Source organism: Anolis carolinensis, unplaced genomic scaffold (genome assembly GCF_035594765.1).
Source record: "Anolis carolinensis isolate JA03-04 unplaced genomic scaffold, rAnoCar3.1.pri scaffold_10, whole genome shotgun sequence".
NCBI classification, from domain to species: Eukaryota; Metazoa; Chordata; class Lepidosauria; order Squamata; family Dactyloidae; genus Anolis; species Anolis carolinensis.
Genome location: NW_026943821.1, coordinates 15,467,207 through 15,488,504, shown reverse-complemented (window position 1 = coordinate 15,488,504; position 21,298 = coordinate 15,467,207). Strand labels below are relative to the sequence as shown.

The window sequence follows — 21,298 nt, the reverse complement described above, 5'->3', positions numbered from 1 at the left end:
CAGAACAAAACTTGAATTTCTAGGTAGTTATTAGTCTTTTTGATTGCCTTTTCATTTCTTGCTTCTCAAACTGTGTCAAGTCCAAATCTTCACTTCTCAAGAGGGAAGCCCACTTTTGTGTAGCCCAACAACCTCGGCTCTAGATGGGCAGCTAAGGGGTGTAGCAAGATGTAACCAATGACAAATGTGTATATCCACATGCCAAAAACCACTGATGCAATTGCTCCCAATAATGAAATGTTTTATCAGGTTCTGGATTTATTCCAACTGAATCTGAAATTATGAAGACACACCACTTGCTTGTGAATCACACCCACCAAAGCTATTTCCCCCGGAAGTGGAGACAAATCCTCCTCTCGCCTTAAGTCAGTGAAACGAAGTACATGGCTGTTCCAACAACCATGCTCCTTTTAAGCCATGACCACCCTGGCCCTTGAAAATCCTTGCCAAGCTGCATTGCCATTGCTTGTGCTGCTTTCAAATCCAGCTGTGTAACTTCTGCTGCTGCAAGGTATTGGAGGCCAAGGTCCAGCGCTCAAGCCACTGCTGCAATGTGAGGCCATGACGGCGCTCACTGGGCAGCGCAAACTGTCCTGGTTGTTCCCACCTAGAAAGTGAAGACTGGGATGAGTGGCCAGCAAAGGGAGCTTCTGCACAAAATGCTTCCAAGGCACAACAACATTAAGGAAGAATCAGGTGACTGCCTTGAGGAGTAGGTGTTGTAGAAACAGAAGTTTTGCACGTATAAGACAGAGCTATGTCGGTATATAGAAGTGCAGCTTTCAGCTATGAAGACCAATAGCTCTAGTAGCTAGTTTTACAAGCCCAAACTGCTTTGTCTCAGATCCTTGCTTCATTCAATTTATATATACAGGTTGAATATCCTTTAGCAGAATATCCCTTAGCAGAAATTTAAGCTGTTTTGGATTTCAGGGGGTGATTTTGAAATATTTGTATTTACATCTATGTACATAAGGAAATATCATGGAAATGGGACTCAAATTTCTACATGAATTTAGTTTAAGAGTTTATACATATTGTATAACATTATCTTCAAGCTATATTTAATAATTATGTGCATGAAACAAAGTTTGAGTACATTGAACTATCAGGAAGCAAAGGTTTCACTATCTCAGCCACCTATGTGGACAATGTGAGATTTTGAAGTATTTCAGAACTCCAGATAAGCGATCCTCAACTTATACTGACTTTTCACCAAGGGAGTTAACAAGAAACACCAAGTTCCCCACCTTTCTTAAATTTCCTAACAACCCTATAAAGTAGATGAGGATGAGAAACTGACCCAAATGGGATTTATGGCTGAGCACGGAACGGAGATGGGGCCTCTCTGCTCCTTCCCTCCTCATTTTTGAGCCATCCCACCAGACTGGTCCTTGCACCCATTCTCTGCCTTCTACTCACCAGGCGTCCACAGTGCCTTGCACTTCATGCCAGCGCTCAATGTGGCACTTGCACTGCTCTGTCAATCGCTGGATCCGAGGCAGGAGCTCGCGGACCTGTTCCCGATCATGGGTCTGTACCTCTTCCACGAGAGCTGCAGGGGCAAAATTGTTTTATTTATTCATTAGGACTGGAATTCAAAAGTAAGAACTGATTTGACCCAACTTGGCTGTTTACTCTTAGTCTAACGTCCCAAATTCTCCAATCGGCAAATTTTGGTTGTTTTGGGAAACTGTAGCCTTTGGACCATTCAATATGGAAAGAATTCTAAGGACTCTTAAGTGCTAACAGCCCAACCTTTGTTTCATTCAAATCATAAGCAAAGTCAGCCACATCAATCTGGACAACATCGAATGAGTAACAAAACACACTGCAGAGGTAGGAATACTGAGATTTTTTTTCACTTTCCATCATAGCCTTCAGATTTTGTGACTGGCCCTTTTACAGACAGAATCCAAGTAATAAAGGTATGGAAATTGGCAACTGACTTCCAGTTTCTATCCATAAACAAAAGAGGCAAGGAGGAAAGTGTACCCTTGTGAATTTGCCAATAACAGGTTTTATAGAAAATAATAATAATAATAATAATAATAATAATAATAATAATAATATAATAACGGCACTCCATGCAGTCATGCCGGCTACATGACCTTGGAGGTGTCTACGGACAATGCAGGCTCTTCAGCTTAGAAATAGAGATGAGCACCAACCCCCAGAGTTGGACATGACTGGACTTAATGTCTGGGGAAAACCTTTACCTTTACTAAAATATATTATTTGAACTGCAATATTTGATTCAGAAAGAATCATATAGAATCCCTGATCTAGGTTAAATATAGTACAACCACTCTGCTCCTCCCACATCCAGGGTTTCAATTAGATGCAGTTTTAGTGACGTGTGTCTGACAAAATATGACTTCCTTTGGCATTTTAAAAATCCTCCAGGTCATTCTATGGTACATTTTTACCAGATATTGACTAAAGTATTTCACTAGAGGACCTAGTGATGACTAAGCATTTCCTAATTCCTTCAGTGCTGCATTATGGTATATTTCTGTTCATGTGTCCATGCAAACTCCTGGAATGTATCCATCAGATACAAGGATTATACTGTATTGTATTTCCAAATTCAAATCCTTATGTCAAAATTACTTGATCAGAATGGAAAATCTTTTGTAGAAATATTAAGCACTGGAAGCTGTCTCATAACCCTGGGATTTGCTGGTTCTGTGAAGGTCTGGACAAAGCTGGGACTGGAGTCAACTCACCCTGAACGTTGGGCTCTGGGGCCTCGTCCAGCTGGTGTTGCAGCTTGGCCAAAGCTTGCTGTTTGGAACCTAGTTGGGCACGTAGACGAAAGATCATCTTCTTCAGGTCAGACATGTGGAAAAGGAGTTGCTCAGGGGCCTAGAGAGGGGAAGAGCAGGCAGAGGTTTGGTGGGAGAAAAGAGCACAAGCTCACTTATGCATCCGAATGAAGGATACTTTCAGCCCTTCTGATGCCTGATGACAACTCCCTCCAGCCCCAGGCGCATTCTGGAGGGCCAGATATTCTCTATTCTTGAGCTGCAAGCTCTGGAAACATTTCCAAGACTCTCTAGGCCTGAAAGTTTCTTGGAACAGTGTTTTTGAACAGGATGGGAAGGACCTGGCACTGAAAAAACAGCCTGAGTCTCACACTCAACTCTCATCATTTCAAAAATATTCTTGTGAAGTGCATGCAGCCCATCATTCCTTTAGAACAGTATTCTTTACTGTACAGGGACACAATCTACATCTCTGCAGAAATTGTTTTGATTGCGGCTCCCATCATCCCCTACTATCAGCTAGATCTGATGAGATTTGTAGTCTACATTTGCAGGATGATTTTGATTTATTGTAACTGGCAACAACTCTTGGGCGTCCATGACCACCAGTTACTTGTAACTTTATATGGAATTGCTTTGGTGAAACCTCCATCATATCTCCACGACTGACTGAGGAGGGAGTAGAGCTCTCCAAAATGATTCAATTCTGATTTGCTACTTCAGATTTTTTCTAGATGCATCCCAATGGTGGGTGATACACACCTTGTAAAGGGGGAAGGCGGCTCCGCTACACACATTGAGAAAAGCTCGGTACTCAGCTGGTGCTATCCGACTCATGCGGTGGATAGAAAGCTCATGGGCCGGAATGTATTTAGAACTGAAAGATATGGGGAGAAAGACAGGTGTCATCAAATTCAACGTTCACTCAAAGTAATACCTTCTGCTCTCAATGCACTGGAATTTCATGTCATCATAGACTACACACCACTCTGGATGAAGCCCTTCATTCTGCAGCAAAAAAACTGGCTTCAGTTAGGCAAACCCAATTGCATACAGTTCCACTACTACCATAAGTTTCCCCCCTTTTATTATGATTTCACTCATATCAGTTCACTAAGTTCACTTCTCCTGCAGACTAACTGTTCTTTCAGCCTCTGAAGTTTGGAAGATATTTAAAAATTACATACTATCAAGAAGATGAGAAGCTTTGAAAATTTACTGTCATCTATACTCAAAGTGGTGGTCCCTGGACAGATCCTGGTCCTTGAACCATTGGTTGCCAGTCCGTGGCAAGATTCCAGATAAGAAAGAAGCAATTGCACCCAATGGGCACCCATTTAGTGCCTGTCCCTGGTATAGCAAGGTAAAACACTGCATTACACAAACCCTGGGTTTTCTGAGTCATTGGCATGATTCAAATACAGGGGGAAGCTTAGGAAATACCTACCCAGGGAGCCTGCGGCGCAACAAGCAAGGAAGGGCAATGGCTCCAAATTGCTGGACCTCACGATTCACCCGGTCATACAACTTCTGTGTTTCCAATTCTACCTGATGAGCTTGAGGCAATAGTTTCATCTCTATAAAGTCCTGTATCTGATAGAGAGGTATATTTAAATCAGCATGATTCCAAGAGAAACAAAGAAGCCCAAAATGTATTTCCAGGGCTAGGAAGTGGCAATCTCAATAATTCCCCTCAGAAAAGAATAAAAAGTGCATCTCACCTCAGCCTGGTCCTTCCGGAGCTGGGATTTTATGTAAGAGGTGCCCTTGATGAGCAGCTGGATATGCTGTTGTTTCTCATTCTGCAAGAGGGAAAGCAGCAAAACAAAACCACACAACTGAAGCAAACCAGAGAAGGTTGTTGGGATGGGTAAAATGGTCACCTTATAAAGATTTGATTAAGACAAAAACAAATGCATTGGAACTAAAATCCCACCAAGAGATACAAGTAAATTACAAGGATGTTTCATGGTTGCACTACCTACAAATCAGGGAACATTTTAACATGGACAGCAAATTAGGATTTGCAGAGGAGGATTTTTGGGATAAATTGATACAATTAGATAAAAAAAACTTATAACAAAGATATATAATAAACTGCTTGACTGGGCCACAGAAACTGAAGAAATAAAAAATTCAACGACTAAAGGGGCAGAAACATAGACAGACCAATACAATTAAAGGAATGGGGAAGAAATTTGGCAGAACAAAATGAAATTTACATATGCTTCAGACCTGAAAGAGAACTGGCTGAAAATGCTACACCGATGCTATTTGACGCCAAAGAAACTAAGCATGATGTACAAGAAGACGGATAACAAATGTTGGAAGTGTAAGTCTAAGGAAGGCTCATACTTTCATATGTGGTGATCCTGTAAAGATACAATGAGCTATTGGAAGAATATTCATAAAGTATGTCAAAGAATCTTTAAAATGAACTTTGCGATGGACCCGAATACTATTTGTTGGGAATGTTTGATACAAAACTATTTGAGGATCAAAATAAAGATAAGCTGTTTACTTATTTTATTGCAGCAGTGAGAATGGTCTATGTGAAAGAATGGAAGTTGGATACAATACCTGAGACGAAGGCTTGGATACTAAAAGTCATGGAGATTAAGGATATGGACAAATTAACATTTTTATTAAAGGAAAATTCCGGTAAAGGATTAAGAAATGACAGATTGGTCCTCCTTTGAAGAATATTTGGAGATAAGATCAGGACTTAACAAAGGAAATAAATAAATTATATATATATTTAAAATTATCATTATGGACTGAAAAACGGAAGAAAGAAGGACGGAAGTTACGAACGTCACCACTCACTCTTGCCCACCCCATCCAAGTTTATTATTATTATTTTAAGACATTTCATCTTTTTTTCCCCCTTCTCTCTCTTTTTCCTTCTCTTTCTCTTTCTCCTATTTTTCTCTAACTACAATGTTCCACCACTTTTTATGTAACCAAAACTAATTATCTCTTAATAAAAAATATTATATAAAAAACCCCCACACAATTGAAAGGGTCACCTTTTTAACAGTTCTTACCACATTTGAAAAGGGAGCAGTGCTTCCATTGAATTTCCCAGCAAATCTGAGGTTAAGCAAAGATTTCAGCTCCCTGTCCAAGGACCTAACTCAAGGATATATTCACAAAGACTTATCCTTTTCCAAATACTTACGACCAGGTGGCGGAAGTCCAGGATACGCTGGCGTTTCGTCTGCAAACCCTGAAGCTCTTCACGTCGGGTCCTCACCACCTTTTCCAGCTCTTGGCAGCCATCCAGCAGGCCATTCCTATATCCCTGGAGTCTCACAACCCGGAGCTCCAACTCAAACACAGCTCTGCATTGAGAGGGGAAAAAACATGTCAGCAAAGGGGGGGGGGGGGGAGAGTAAGGGCATAGCTATCTCTCTAGCTCTCTGAAGACGTCTCTCTCCATGCTCACAGAAAAAGAACAAAATAGAGAACTCAGGGGCTTGCCATGTGCTCAGAAACAAACAAATGGGAGGAGAGAATAGAGACACAGGCAGATATGAGGAAAAGGACTTTATCTGACAGCTAACTCGTTAACTTATCTGTTTTCTTGATGAAGATTATAAATTTGTGCAGGATGTGGCTGACTTCCAAAAGGGGTTTATCTCTGCCAGAACACTCTTCCTAATGTGCTTTTAAAAAAAGATCAGGAGAATCCAAACAGAAATCTATCCTCAAAACTTACCTTAGTACCAAAGGTCTGAATGTAAATGATTTCTTGGTACATTAAATATATGAGAGTTTCAGGACAGTTTTGCATATGGTCAAATATTAATCAGTTATAAAATGTTATGATACACCCTGTTTTCAGCATAACAGAATAAAACATGCTGATTTATATATGTAAACTGCTTTATTTATTTCCAGGATGTTCGCACTAGAATAGCCAGCGTGGAATAGTGGCAAGGAGTTTGAAATTTTGTTGTTGCGTAACTTCAACTTCTGATAAGCCTCTCATAGTTTTGCTTGGTAAGACTTACTCAGAAGAGGCTTGCCGTTGCCTTCCTCAGAGGTTGAGAGAGAGTGACTTGTTCAAGGGATCAGGATGGGAAGTATACCTTGTGAACTGTATGCAGTCTGAGAGCCATTTCTGGGTTCAAATGCCACATAGGCAGTGTGGGGAATAACTCCTACAGACAGTTTCATCTCAGAAGCAGTCTTCTTCCTAACTTTCTAATAGCCATGCTGGCTGGCAAAAATGGGGGTTATACACCAAAATATTTAGAGGGGGAGGGGGGTGCTTGTTTTAAAGTGAGCCATCCTTTTTCCCTTGTTCATCTATTCAGCTGGAGCAACCTTACCTGACTAAGATAGAATTCTCTGAGCCATCAGACAGCTGGCGATGCATCTCTTGGACAACTCCTTCCAACTGTGCCAACAATCTCTTCTCTTGGGCATGCAGGGAGATCTGTTCTATGTGGAGCATTTCACACTTGCTCCAGCCCTCCTATCCCCAGAAAAAAAGGAAAAACATTTGAAAGGATGTCATAAGAAGGAGCTGGCTTGTTTTCTGCTAACCTGGACGTTAAGACTCGGAGCAATGCGTTCCAATTATAGGAAAGGAGGTTCCATTTGAACATAGGAAGAACTTTCTGATTGCAAGACCTGTTCAGCAGTGGAACTCACTGCCCTAGAGAGAGGTGGAGGCTTCTTCCTTGGATGCTTTTAAACAAAGGCTGGATGGCCAACTGTTGGGGTGCTTTGGTTGTGCTTTTCCTGCATGGCAGGGGGTTGGATTGGATGGCCCATGTGATCTCTTCCAATTCTGATTCTAGCAGGACTATGACATTTACGTCACCTCTGTCACCAACAACTAGAGGGAACTATGTTTAGCACTGATCTCAGTACTGTTTTCACAGTGAAGTTTGAGGTTTTTTGGATAAACTTCCTCAAGTTTCCCTTTGACTTGTTGTGGATAACCAGGAATTTGGGCAGGAGGCATTTTGCAACCCCCACTGAGTTCCTCACTATACTGCCCAGTTTGGGATGCACAGCCTTCCAGAATTTTCATTGGAAACAAGGCACTCGGGGTGAATAAATGTCTTTGTTGCTCAAGATTACCTGTGAAAGGGGTTGAATGGGCTGCTGTCAAAATTCCCTAGTGCAATCCACCTTCGAGTTGCTTACCTCCTGCATTTAGGTCTCTTTGATATTTCAGTTTCAGCAGCATCCATTTAAGTAAGCCATCACTGAATGATTCTTGCAAGTGACAGGTGGACACATACTTATGAACTGGCCACCCCCACCTCTTATTACATCTGGCAACTAGGCAATGCCCAAATTCCTCACCTGCATGAGGCTTCGGACATCAGGCAGGTCATTGGCTGGGTATGAAACATCTTCTAGGTGACCGCTGTTGTAGCGAAACCTGAGGGAGGGGCGGAATTGCAAGAAATGTAGGATGCTTCCAAGATTTGGCAGCATCCTACATTTGAATGGTGAGGAAACTCTGACATTAGTAGGAAAAGAAGATATTAGATAGATCTTCTGGAAATCTTTGTCACCAGCCTCTTGGCCTTGGAACAGGACTTACTTGAGTGCTTCCACATCACGGAGGATGTTGATGTTGCTGGTAAGTTCCTGCAACTGGTGAGTGCTCTGAAGGGCCAGGTGCTCCAAGGCCAAAAGGATGTGTTTCGGTGGGTGAGAGCCAGCAACTTTCTGCAGAGAGATACAGAACAGTAGTCGTGTTGGCATAAAATAAGAATTAAAGATTCAGCTGTATGCCAATCTGTTTTAGTAAGCTTGAAAACACAATTTTGACAATAAAAACAAGTTCCAGTTACATTTTTTGCTGATCATATAGGCCTCAAATAAGAATGATCACATATGCTTTAAATATTGCTCACACACACTTTGTGTAACTTTGAACTTCTATAAAATACTAATGCTTGAAAACCCATGCTGTGAGAAGACTGAACTAAAAGTAGTGCTGGACTTTGTAGTTTCCTTAGCCAATGTTACTGTTTGTTATCTGTGCTTTTTGTCCCAACTGGGAGGAACAGGTGCAAGGAAAAGACCCTGTTTACAGCAGAGGTGGTTGAACATTTGGCTTTCCAGATTTTGAGGGATACATTTTCCCAAAGTTCTAGGAGCATGGCTATAAGAAATTCTGATTGTCTGCAGGTGGAAACTTCTGGAAGCCAGACTTGTATGATGTTATACAACTTCTAACGTGATTAGAGCCTCTATGTTGAATAATATAGAAGTGGGGTGGACTGTGCTGAATGGAGAACCAGTTTTCACCCCACGTCTTATTGGTGAGCCATAGTGAAGTGTTGCCAACTATATCTCTTTTATGTTTAGGCTGATTTCCAGCCTTTTCTGTTAAAATTTTAGGGATTAATTTTATATAAATGACTAGCTATGCCCGGCCACGCGTTGCTGTGGCAAAGTGTGGTGGTATGGGAAATAAAGTATTGAGGAATTGGAGGTAGTTAAGGTAAAGGGTAAAGGTTTTTTCCTGATATTAAGTCCAGTCGTGTGTGAGTGTGTGGGTTGGTGATCATGTGTATTTGTAAGTCGAAGAGGTGGCATTGTTTGTAGAGTCCTTGGAGGTCATGTGGGTGGTATGACTGTATGGAGCGCTGTTACTTTTGTGTCAGAGGAGTACTGATATTTGGTAGTTTATTTGGATGATATTGGATGTAGTGATATTTGGATGTTTTGGAAGTGTTGGGTTGGGAGAAGGTGGGGTAATAGTGGGGGTTGACTCCGTTTTTCGAATTCAAACGTGCGACGTTTCATTGGAGAAGTTGAGTAGGTTAGCGGTTGAAGACGCTGCGTCATTAGGGGATATTATTTCCTAAAGGTTGCGAATATACAATATTTGTGATTATTGGGTGTTTTTGTCTGTTGGAGGTAAGTATGAATGGTGTCTAAGAGATGTTGTAGGTGTTGTGAATGGGTATAGAGTACGTTATCATCGGTATATTAGAGCTGTATAAGAGATGTTGGTGTTGTGAATGGGTATAGAGTATGTTATCATCGGTATATTAGAGTTGTATAAGAGATGTTGTAGGTGTTGTGATTGGGGATAGAGTACGTTATTATCGGTATATTAGAGTTGTATAAGAGATGTTGTAGGTGTTGTGAATGGGTATAGAGTACGTTGTCATCGGTATATTAGAGTTGTATAAGAGATGTTGTAGGTGTTGTGATTGGGGATAGAGTACGTTATTATTGGTATATTAGAGTTGTATAAGAGATGTTGTAGGTGTTGTGAATGGGTATAGAGTACGTTATCATCGGTATATTAGAGCTGTATAAGAGATGTTGTAGGTGTTGTGATTGGGGAAAGAGTACGTTATTATTGGTATATTAGAGTTGTATAAGAGATGTTGTAGGTGTTGTGAATGGGGATAGAGTACGTTATTATCGGTATATTAGAATTGTATAAGAGATGTTGTAGGTGTTGTGATTGGGGATAGAGTACGTTATTATTGGTATATTAGAGTTGTATAAGAGATGTTGTAGGTGTTGTGAATGGGGATAGAGTACGTTATTATCGGTATATTAGAGCTGTATAAGAGATGTTGGTGTTGTGAATGGGTAGAGTGCGTTATCATCAGTATATTAGAGTTGTATAAGAGATGTTGTAGGTGTTGTGAATGGGTATAGAGTACGTTATCATCGGTATATTAGAGTTGTATAAGAAATGTTGGTGTTTTGAATGGGGATAGAGTACGTTATCATAGGGATATTGCAGTTGTGCAAGTGATGTAGGTTTTTTTGTGAATGGGTATAGAGTACGTTATCATCGGTATATTAGAAATGTTAGGATTGTATGATGATGTTGTTGTTATTATTATTATTATTATTGAGAGGCTGGGTGGCCATCTGTTGGGAGTGCTTGGATTGTGTCCTGCATGGCAGATGGTGGGAGGTGTTAGCTGGCCGTGATTGTTTAGTGTCTGGCATTCCTGTGTTTGAAGAGTGTTGTTTTTTATTTGGTGTTGTGATTTTAAGCTTATTATAATATTAGGAGTCAGATTGTGTTGATTGTCATGGTTGATAGCATATATTTAAAATATTGAGTGTTAAAATGGGTTGGATATTGTAGAAGGGAGAGTATATGGAGAGAAATAACTCGGATGATGGGCGGGCGCTAGGACCCAGGGGACAGCTTTTTCCCTTTGCCTGCCTTCCCTGTTGCCGGCGGCCATTATAGTTTCTGTTTCCCTCCCGGGCACGGCTACCAATGGGGCTTTGTGGGTTCTCTCCATGTGGAGCTGCGTGAAGTGAGTTTGTGTTGTTTCAACCTTAAGGCGTGGATGATGGGTTGTGTTCTCAAATTTCGAGGTTGGGGGCCCTTTACTTTTGTTGTTTTGCTCGGTGCTCGAATTCCATCACTCTTTTATATATATAGATAATGCTTTCAAGCAGCTTTCAAGCGTTTTTCATGATTTAGGGACCAAATATCACTTGTGGAGATGTCTTGGGGGACTGCAAAAGAAGCAGTATTTTTGTGGTCACGTTATGTCATAATATACTGATGACCGAAAATATCTGTGGCCAAATGTGAATGTGCTGAAGCATAAGATAAAGAAATAACATAATAGGTTGAAATTTAAAAACATACATATCTTTGTTGTTTGCTGTAATCGTACCCACTTGACTGACTGTTGAGCTGTAATTGCCAACATTTCCCACCACTGGCTAAGATGGTAACAGGAATTGCATGATTTCCAACCCTGTTACATAATAATGAGATAGAGTTGTTTGTCCTTCTGCTTCTTTTAAAAATGTTGGTGGCAGCAGAAACCTAAAAGGCTTGTGGTATCTCTGTATGGACCATGGAAAGGTCTAAGGGGGAATCCAGTCTTACAGAGCACCATCTTCCTTACCTCTGCAATGCTGAGCCAATGCTGGTATGAACGATTCAATTGCTCCTCACTCATCCCCTTGCTAAGGAAGACAGAGAAAGAACACAGAAAGATGTTTCAGAATGGAGGATTAGCTGAGTGTAAGCATCAATCCCTTTTCTGAAAAAAATGAAAAGCACAAGCTTATGAAAAGGCTGCAATGGACAGAGAACACATAAAAATAAAACTAATGGCATTGGCTTTTAGCCTTGTATAGGTATAATTCTTTCACCCTGTTGTCTATTGTCTATCCATCTGCTGGACAGTCAGAAAACAGTACCAGCAGAACTTTGAAATGTAACTTTTTCGAACTACAGTTCCCAGAATCCCAGATGATTCTAAGACTATAGTCCAAACTCTGGCTTTACAATTCTACCTGGCTTGATACAGAAGGACAGAGAACTTTGCCTCTTTCCTGTATTGAACCCACTGCATTTAAGCTATGAATAAAAAACACAGATTTCCCCCTTTGACAGCACTTGCCTAAGGTCCCATCTACACTGCCATTGTAACACAGATTGAACTGCATTCTATAGTCATAGAATCCAGTCCAATGCAGTTCTTTTTCTAAATTACAGTTCCTCACATGATTATTCCTGGTTGAGGTATTCTGGGAGTTGTGGTTCAAACCAAAATTTCTCAGGCTTTAGGAGAAAGCTATATTGCAACATCACTTAAGGCAAGCATATGAAAACAAATATGATGCTCCAGAAAGCTGGAAAGTTCTTACGGAAAGTTCCCAGATATGCTGCGCTCAAAGAGGGTCTTCAGAAACTGGAAACGAAGCTGACAGGCTTCCTGAACATCTCGCTGGGGCGAAAACAGAAAGCAAAACTCTGCTTAAGGTATACTTCTAAGACGTTCCTTATGTTAACACAGGGATGAAGAACATGAGACTGGCAACAGCATTACTGGAATGCAATTCAAATCGTAACAAAATTGTGAGAAATCATGGTAGATTACAGTCAAACAACATATGGATGATATTATCTGCTTTAACCCTTTCCATATTGATGGGAGGCTGTTCACATCATGCAAATTCATGGCACGTGGCTAAGAATTCTGGGCATATTTCAATCACATACTATATTCATGTGCAAAATCAGCCAGCCACTGCATTGTATTAGCGGGAGGGTACCTAATAATCTCTTGCAGCGGAATATTGTATAGGTAGATAAACTGGGAAAATAGTACAGTAGTCTCACTTATCCAAGCCTCGCTTATCCAAGCCTCTGGATTATTCAAGCCATTTTTGTAGTCAATGTTTTCAATATATCGTGATATTTTGGTGCTAAATTTGTAAATACAGTAATTACAACATAACATTACTGCGTATTGACCTACTTTTCTGTCAAATTTGTTGTATAACATGATGTTTTGGTGCTTAATTTATAAAATCATAACCCAATTTGATGTTTAATAGGCGTTTCCTTAATCCCTTATTATCCAAGATATTCGCTTATCCAAGCTTCTGCTGGCCCATTTAGCTTGGATAAGTGAGACTCTACTGTAGTTGCAAATATTTTGGAGTTAAGAGATTATGGGAGTTCTATTAGAAGATTTGGAGGGCCTTGGACTGTGATCAGGGAGGATGATAGTTTTAGTCCACATCAAACTCTGAAACTCACTAGGCAACTCAAACTACTAATTCTCTCAGTTTGACCTACTTTGGAGGGTTGTTATGACAAGAAAATGAGGAGGAAAATCATGTGTGCCATCTTGAACTCAATGAAGGCAATGCAGCAAATGAATATACTTAATAATGTACTTTGGCTGTGAATAACCAAGAAGATCTCACCAGAACCTCTGGCTCCAAACTGGGGAATCCAGACACTGCCGTCTTTCCCAAGACCACAGTTGTTTGGGCCTTCCTGACAAGAAAAACATATTAATGCTTTATTAGAAATGAAAGGTCAGATCCCTGATTTCTAGAGCAGCGCATTCAATGCATATCCCCAAACAGAATCAGAGGCCATGGAGATGGTTTGCTCCAGAGCTACAATAACTTCCTTCATCAAATGAAATGGTTCAGTAAGTGAATCCATTCCTAACCCTATTTTTTATCAAATACATATTTCTCCCACCCAGAGGTTCTCCTGATTCCTGTCCACAAGGAAGAGCCTGTATCTGTACCTTTTCATTGCCTCTAGTTGTTCCAAACGTCCCTTCATTTGCATTACTTTTCCATGCAATAGCTGATGCTCGGCCATGACCTGGGTCGAGTAGGCCTTCAGAAGCAAGGTGCGGCGCTTGGCATCACGGATCTTCTCCTGGGCTGTCTCCAATGTGACCTCTGAGAGACCAAAGGAGAAAGAAACAAGAGTGCATTACAGTTCAGACAGCTTTAGGACCCCCACAAAAAGTGCTTGATTTGCTAGTACACTTTTGCTTTGCCCTCCTCTTTTCCAACGACTAGGTTCTAGTCCAGTATTTCCCAAACTCTTCCAAGTGTATTGGACTTCAGCTCTCAGAATTCCTGGTTACTGGCCAAGGCAGACAAGTCTTCTGAAACACATAGAGGACTAGTTTGGGAATTACTGATGTAAGCCATCATGAGTGTTTAGAGAAAAAAACTAATGAAGAAGGCAAGGCAATGCCTACTCAAATTTCTGAAGTATCAAAATTTGTTTATAATGGCAAAAGGCTGGAGATGATGCACCAGGCCCTGCAGAGATAGTGACATAAGCATGCCTCTGTATTTCTATATCACTACAAGAACACTTTAAACAAAGTACAATGCCACAAACAACTGGAGTTGTTGGCATTACAGATCCTGATTCAACAGATATTCATATAATGGGAAGCTTGTATTGGCAGCAAAAAACTGCAATGAAAGTCAATATCAGATGACAAAAAAGCCTGCTTGAAGAATACTTTTTATTTATTTATTTATAACACATCCTATATCCAAGGAGCTCAGGTCAGTTTTCAACTTTAAACCAATGTAGAATAATAAGAATGATTTTAAAAACTAGCATATAAAAATAACAAATAATCAAGACTGTTTAAAAAACAATTAAGACCATTAAAAGTGTATATATAAATATATCTGGAAGATATCAACAAGCCTTGAAGATATAAAAGAAATATTTTTACTTGGCTATTGGATGGTATCACTACTGGCACCAATCAGCCTTGTTAAAGAAGTGCTTGCTGTTTTTAAAATTCAATTAAAATTGTAAAATTGTAAAAAGAAACATTAACCAAGAAATTATCAATAATATCTCACATGCAGATGGAATTACTATTTGCTGCAGAGTTGATTCCAGAAAGCCACTCACCATCAGCCACAAGCTCCCGCTGTGCTGATTCGATCTGCAGGTCAATGTTCTGCAGCTCCTCACGCAGGCGCGCAATGCCCTGAACCAACTGCTTGCGGCACTCCTTCTCAGCCTGCAAGCCATTAAACTTGCCCTAGAGAGGTAAATAGTTAAGACAGAACCCTGTGAAAGCAAACTAACCATGAACCCTCACAAGAAGTCAAAATTATAGAATATTAGGCATATTGCATTTTGAATAAAACTCATTGGAAAAGATTGTAATGATCAGTAAAGTGGAAATTAATAGGGAAAAGTGAACTAAAGATGGATAAAAGAAGACACAGCCCTAAATTCACAAGACCTGAGTAGGATCATTGATGGCTGGGGCTCAGAGTGGTCTCTAAAACCTTGGGATTGCCTTAACTAGAAGCCCATTTAATCCGAAACAATAAAAAATGATGATGACAGGATTTTGGTTAATGTCTAGAAAGATCTCTCTCTCTCAAACATGAGCCACAGGAAGCTGTCTCAATGTTTAAGTACTGGTTTCATTGAGACCAACACTATCTACACCAGAGGTGACAATGATACTGCTGGACTACTCCCAGTATTCCTCATCATTGATTTTGCTGTCTAGGACTGTAGAGACTCGCTGTCAAATAACAGAATGGGAGGGGGTAATAAGATCTTCATTTCTGGCCTATATTGATTGATAAAGATTTCGAGTCAGTTTTTTCCCCACGTTCCACAAAGTAGGCCCATTATAGATTAAGAATCACTGCCCTAAGTTCAGTGGTCAGGAACATATAGTCCTGCATGGATTTTTGAACTACAATTTTTATCATCCCTGTCAAAGGTGAAGAAAGCCAGGCTCCAAGAACAACTGGAGGGCCAGGGTTCTCCATCCCTATCCCAGAATAGTAAATAGTGTATTGTTTTCTCTTTTACCTCAGTCTCCTCCATCTGCCGGTACCTAAACAAGTTCAGGTTAAGGAAAAATCTTCTAATTTTCATTTTAGAAACCGCATGAGCCAGCTAGTCAGGACTACTTGACATTATTGCTGAGAGAAGGATAAAGTGATGTGAAAGTGTACCACGTAAACACATCACAAAGCTCCTTAGGATAGGTTATAAACAATACTGAAGGATGTTTCATTCCTTGAACTTTTGTTTGCTACATCATTGGTGGAGACTCTTTGCAGTGGAAGGTCTAGAACTTTTCAACGCAGCCACCACCACCTCCCGCCCCCCAAAAAGGATACCATAACAAGTTTCCTCTGATCTTCTTTACATTTCTGCAACATAAGGAAGGGAAGAAGGAGAATGATACGCCAAATGGGAGCAAGACAAGAGATTATAATGATAAACTAAAATCTAACCCAAGATCTCCCCTTCAGATTTTTACCTCTGGTGATGCACATGGCGAATGACGTGTTTCCAGATTTCAGCGCACTGACCTGAGCACATCCTGGAGGAAAAGGAATCAACTGTTAGATCAGCGGTTCCCAAACTCTAGTCCTCCAAGGGTTTTAGACTTCAACTCTCAGTAGCTTTCTTTGCCTTGGGATCCTGGAAGCAGAAGTCCAAAGCACTTGGAAGGCCAGAGTTTGGAAAACACTGTGGTAGACTAAATAGCAAAAGTCTTTTTTTGGAGAGCATTCCAGAAGGGCACTAGAAAAGAGAGACTGGGGAAAATAAGCAACAAACAAATTTACAACAGTAGGAGCAAGCAACCTAAAACCTATGTGTAGGATGTAAACTGGGGAGGTAGATACTTGGTACTATTATCCAGATAAAGTGCTTGGGAAGGCATAAACACAGAAAAACCTATCTGTATTTTATAATGCGTTTTACGAATGTTTTATGTAAGTTAATTTTTAACTGATTTATAGTGTATTGTACAGGTTTTATATGTGTGTTTTATTGTAAGCCGCCCTGAGTCCCCTGTTGGGTGAGAAGGGCGGGATATAAATGTTGTAATAAATAAATAAATAAAACACTGACTATTTACTGCCCACCAGGTAATAATAATAATAATAATAATAATAATAACTTTATTTTTATACCCCACCACCATCTCCCCGAAGGGACTCAGGGCGGTTTACATGGGGCCACGCCCAGGTAAACACAGACAGTATAAAAACACAACAGTATACAAAACAGATAAATAAAACATATTAAAAACACATTTACAATAAGACATATTTAATAAAAACTTGGGTAGGTTCCTAAAAATGCACTGGGCCAAAGAAAGTTCATATAGTGTAGGATGTAAACTGGGGAGGTAGATACTTGGGACTATTATCCAGATAAAGTGCTTGGGAAGGCATAAACACAGAAACTATGTCTCACTGATGGAATAAAGTGCTACAGTGATGTTGTTAACAACAGAACAGTCTCTAACCATGGGGGCGACCATGAGGCAGGAAAAAATGTTTCGTGTTATGAAGTTTTTCACCCTTCTTGCCACACAATCCATTTCCTTCTCTCCATCCTTTTCTGCCCCTGACTCTGGATAGTCAGCCCTCAACATTCACTAGGGGTTAGGGGTGCAAGACTCCAGTGAAAGTGAAAATGTGAAAAACGTACTAATGTTTAATTGTGTTTCTTGTCTATTTGTATTATATGCATCTTGCTTTTTAACCTGAGAGAACATTTTCAAAGAATTTCTAGGTCATCCAGCATAACTCTATAGTCATCTTCCAATCAAGCTGGCCACAGAATGGCACAGATTCCTGGAAAAAAACAATCTACTTAGTGGATTATCAAAACTGTACTATTTATTTACTTATTTATTTACATCATTTATATACCACCTTCCTCCCCTAGGGGACCCAAAGCAGTTTACAATATAATATATGAACAATGAACATAGTGTTAAAAATGGTCAAACCATAGCATTTAAAACATCCCAAATAAAAAGATTAAAACATCGCGAGTAAAAAACAGTTAAAATCACACAATCTGAAAGTGTCAATCCAAGGCCAGTAATAGTCAAAACCACAAATGTGGAAGAGTGACTGTAATGTCTGTAGCAGATCATTCAGGCTGGAAATGTCAAAAGATCCTGGATAACATATGAATTATCTTCCCCTGGTTCTCAATTATGTGTCTTTTTTATTGTGTTAGAAGTTTTTTTTTTCGTGCTAGGAGCGACTTGAGAAACTGCAAGTCGCTTTTGGTGTGAGAGAATTGGCCGTCTGTAAGGACGCTGCCCAGGGGACGCCCAGATGTTTTGATCATCCTTGTGGGAGGCTTCTCTCCTGTCCCCGCATGGAGCTGGAGCTGATAGAGGGAGCTCATCCGCACTCTCCCCGGGTGGGATTCGAACCTGGCAGCTTTCAGATCAGCCACCCAACCTTCAAGTCACGAGGCTTTAATCCACTACGCCAGCGGGGGCTCCACTGTGTCAGAAGTGACTTGACTATAAGTCGCTTCTGGTGTGAGATAATTAATTGGCCGTTGCCAAGGGGAAGCCTGGATGTGTTATCATCCTTCTGGGAGGCTTATTTCATGTCCCTGAAAGCTAGAGCTGACAGACGGGAGCTCACCCTGTCCCGCAGATTCAAACCGGCAACCTTCAGGTCAGCAACCCAACCTTCAGGTCAGCAGTCCAGCCGGCAATGCGGCTCTAACTGTGTGTCTGGGAAGGATAGAAACATTGGCCTTGGAGAGGAAAGGACTGACAGCACAATAAAGCCTAAATCATTCAAGGATTAGAGCAGGGGTCTCCAAACTAAGGCCCGGGGGTCATTTACCTGGCCCCTGCCCTCATTTATAATATAATATTTTTATATCAGTTTTAATAATATAATATATTGTACATACATATGATATTGATAATAATATTATCATTTTATACAATATAATACTAATAATAATACCATATAATAATATTAATTATATGTTATATATCTGTCTGTCTGTTGGCATTGAATGTTTGCCATATATGTGTTCATTGTAATCCGCCCTGAGTCCCCTTCGGGGTGAGAAGGGCGGAATATAAATACGTAAATAAATTACAGTATAGTGGTATAGTTCAATATAGTAATATATAATGCTAATAAAGTGCTATGCTAATAATATACTATATTGTTTGTACATACAGCGGCTCTGAGTTCCCTTCGGGGTGAGAAGGGTGGGATATAAATGTAGTAAATAAATGTAGTAAATGAATAAATAAATAATTTTGGACTTAGGCTCGCCCAAAGTCTGAATTGACTTGAAGACACACAACAGCAACAATCCTAATTAACCTGACTATCTCATTGGCCAGAAGCAGGCCCACAGTTCCTATTGAAATCCTGATAGGTTTATGTTGGTTAAAATTATTTTCATTTTTAAATATTGTATTGGTCTTTCATTGTTATTGTTGTTGTTTTGCACTACAAATAAGATATGTGCAGTGTGCATAGGAATTTGTTCGTTTCCCCCCCCCCCCTCAAATGATAATTCAGCCCCTTAACAGTCTGAAGCAGGGGTCCCCAAACTAAGGCCCGGGGGCCGGATGCGGCCCTCCGAAGTCATTTACCTGGCCCCCGCCCTCAGTTTTATAATATAATATATTGTATATACATATAATATTGATAATATTATAATGTAATACAATATAACACTAATAATACCACATAATAATATTAATTATATATTCTATATTACATATAATATTACTAATAATATTACAGTATAGTGGTATAGTTCAATAAAGTAATATATAATGCTAATATTGTGCTGTGCTAATAATATAATATATTGTATGTACATATAATTTGTAAGCCACTCTGAGTCCCCTTTGGGGTGAGAAGGGTGTGATACAAATGTAGTAAATAAATAAATAGATTTTAGACTTAGGCTCGCCCAAAGTCTGAAATGACTTGAAGGCACACAACAACAACAACAACAACAATCCTAATTAACTTGACTATCTCATTGGCCAGAAGCAGGAGCACACTTCCCATTGACATCCTGATAAATGTTGGTTAAAATTGTTTTTATTTTTAAATATTGTATTGTTCTTTCATTGTTGTTGCTGCTGTTGTTGTTGTTTTTGCACTACAAATAAGACATATTCAGTGTGCATCGGAATTTGTTTGTATTTTTTTCCAAATGACAATCCGGCCCCTCAACAGTCTGAAGGATTGTGGACCGGCCCTTGGCTTAAAAAGTTTGAGGACCCCTGGTCTGAAGGATTGTGGACCGGCCCTCTACTTTAAAAGTTTGGGGACCCCTGGATTAGAGGATCCTATAGTTTTTAGATTTGAGGACTCAGACTCCAAACAAAACACCTGTCAAGCCCTTTCCTTTTCCCCCTTAAGCGGCTGAGGGGGACAAAGAAAGGGCCTGAGGCTGTGAGGAATGGTGGGAGTTGAAGGCCAAAACACCTGAAGGGAGGGCCCAAGTTGGCCCAGGCCTGCTCTCGAGTACCCCTGCGCCAAGGGAAAGTGCCGTGGGCCACTTACCGCCGGAGAGCGCTCTCGGGAGGTATCTTCCCCGGCGGGAGCTCCATCTCCTCAGCCGCCCAGCGCCTCAGCTCCTGGGCCAGAGGCAGTGGCAGCAACACCCCTCTGGCCTCCATGCCCGAACTCTTCCGCCTTCAACTGCTGTATTTTGTATGAAGCCCCGCCCACCCGCCTTTGCCGCGCGGCGCGCAAGGCACGCCGGTTCCAGTAGCGCGAGGCCTGCGTTTCCCGTCAGTGTCACAAATATTCGGTCGGTTTGCGGCCTACATTTGCTTGCGAGAGAGAAAAGCGAAGGAGAAGACTCAAAGTGAGGCATTGGGAGTACAGGCAGTCCCCGAATCACAAACATTGAAGGAAAATGTTGCTGTGAGTTTTCCAGTTTGTATGGCCATGTTCCAGAAGCATTCTTTCCTGACGTTTCGCACAGCTCAGTGGCAGGCATCCCCAGAGGTTGTGAGATATGTTGGAAACTAGCCAAGTGTGGTTTATTTATATCCCTGTGGGTCTCCTGGGACTTTCCAGAACAACACTGAGGGCTGCTGTAAAGGCAGAGCTAAGAATGCTCCCAGTAAAAGCTCAAATTTTAATGAGACAATTCAATTACTGGTCAAAGATAAATCAGATGAATTCCAGTAGACTTCCTCACCTATGTTTAGAGGATCAAGACCAGTGTGCCCACAAGTCATCATGGGTCGGGGCCTTAAACAATGAGATGGCTAAAATTGGCCTTTACAATTTTTGAATAATCTAGGACCTAGGGCAAAACAAGTGTTTATGCAACGCACTCATGATACCATCTATGCTCAATTGGACCTAGCAAGTATAGGTAGGTCACAAAGTTTTTAGCGTCCCACAAAATGAATACTCATTTAGAACACTACTTGACTATTCCAGTTCCGTTACCCTTAAGA

The 21,298-nt window shown here is 40.6% G+C and overlaps 1 protein-coding gene across 1 annotated transcript; it reads right to left on the bottom strand.

The window, feature by feature from the left end:
- Positions 1-224: 224 nt before the first annotated feature.
- haus5 (HAUS augmin like complex subunit 5) lies at positions 225-20,551 on the bottom strand. Its single transcript, XM_008120942.3, has 19 exons — positions 20,388-20,551; positions 16,334-16,396; positions 16,191-16,223; positions 15,877-15,901; positions 14,950-15,082; positions 13,802-13,961; positions 13,467-13,539; positions 12,399-12,478; positions 11,651-11,711; positions 8,338-8,465; positions 8,094-8,172; positions 7,106-7,251; positions 5,950-6,112; positions 4,490-4,570; positions 4,216-4,361; positions 3,531-3,645; positions 2,730-2,868; positions 1,423-1,555; positions 225-607 (listed from the first exon to the last, which is right to left on the bottom strand). The coding sequence occupies exons 1-19, from the start codon at positions 20,501-20,503 to the stop codon at positions 478-480; spliced, it is 2,004 nt and encodes a 667-aa protein (XP_008119149.1). The 5' UTR covers positions 20,504-20,551; the 3' UTR covers positions 225-477.
- Between the last annotated feature and the right edge of the window lie 747 nt (positions 20,552-21,298).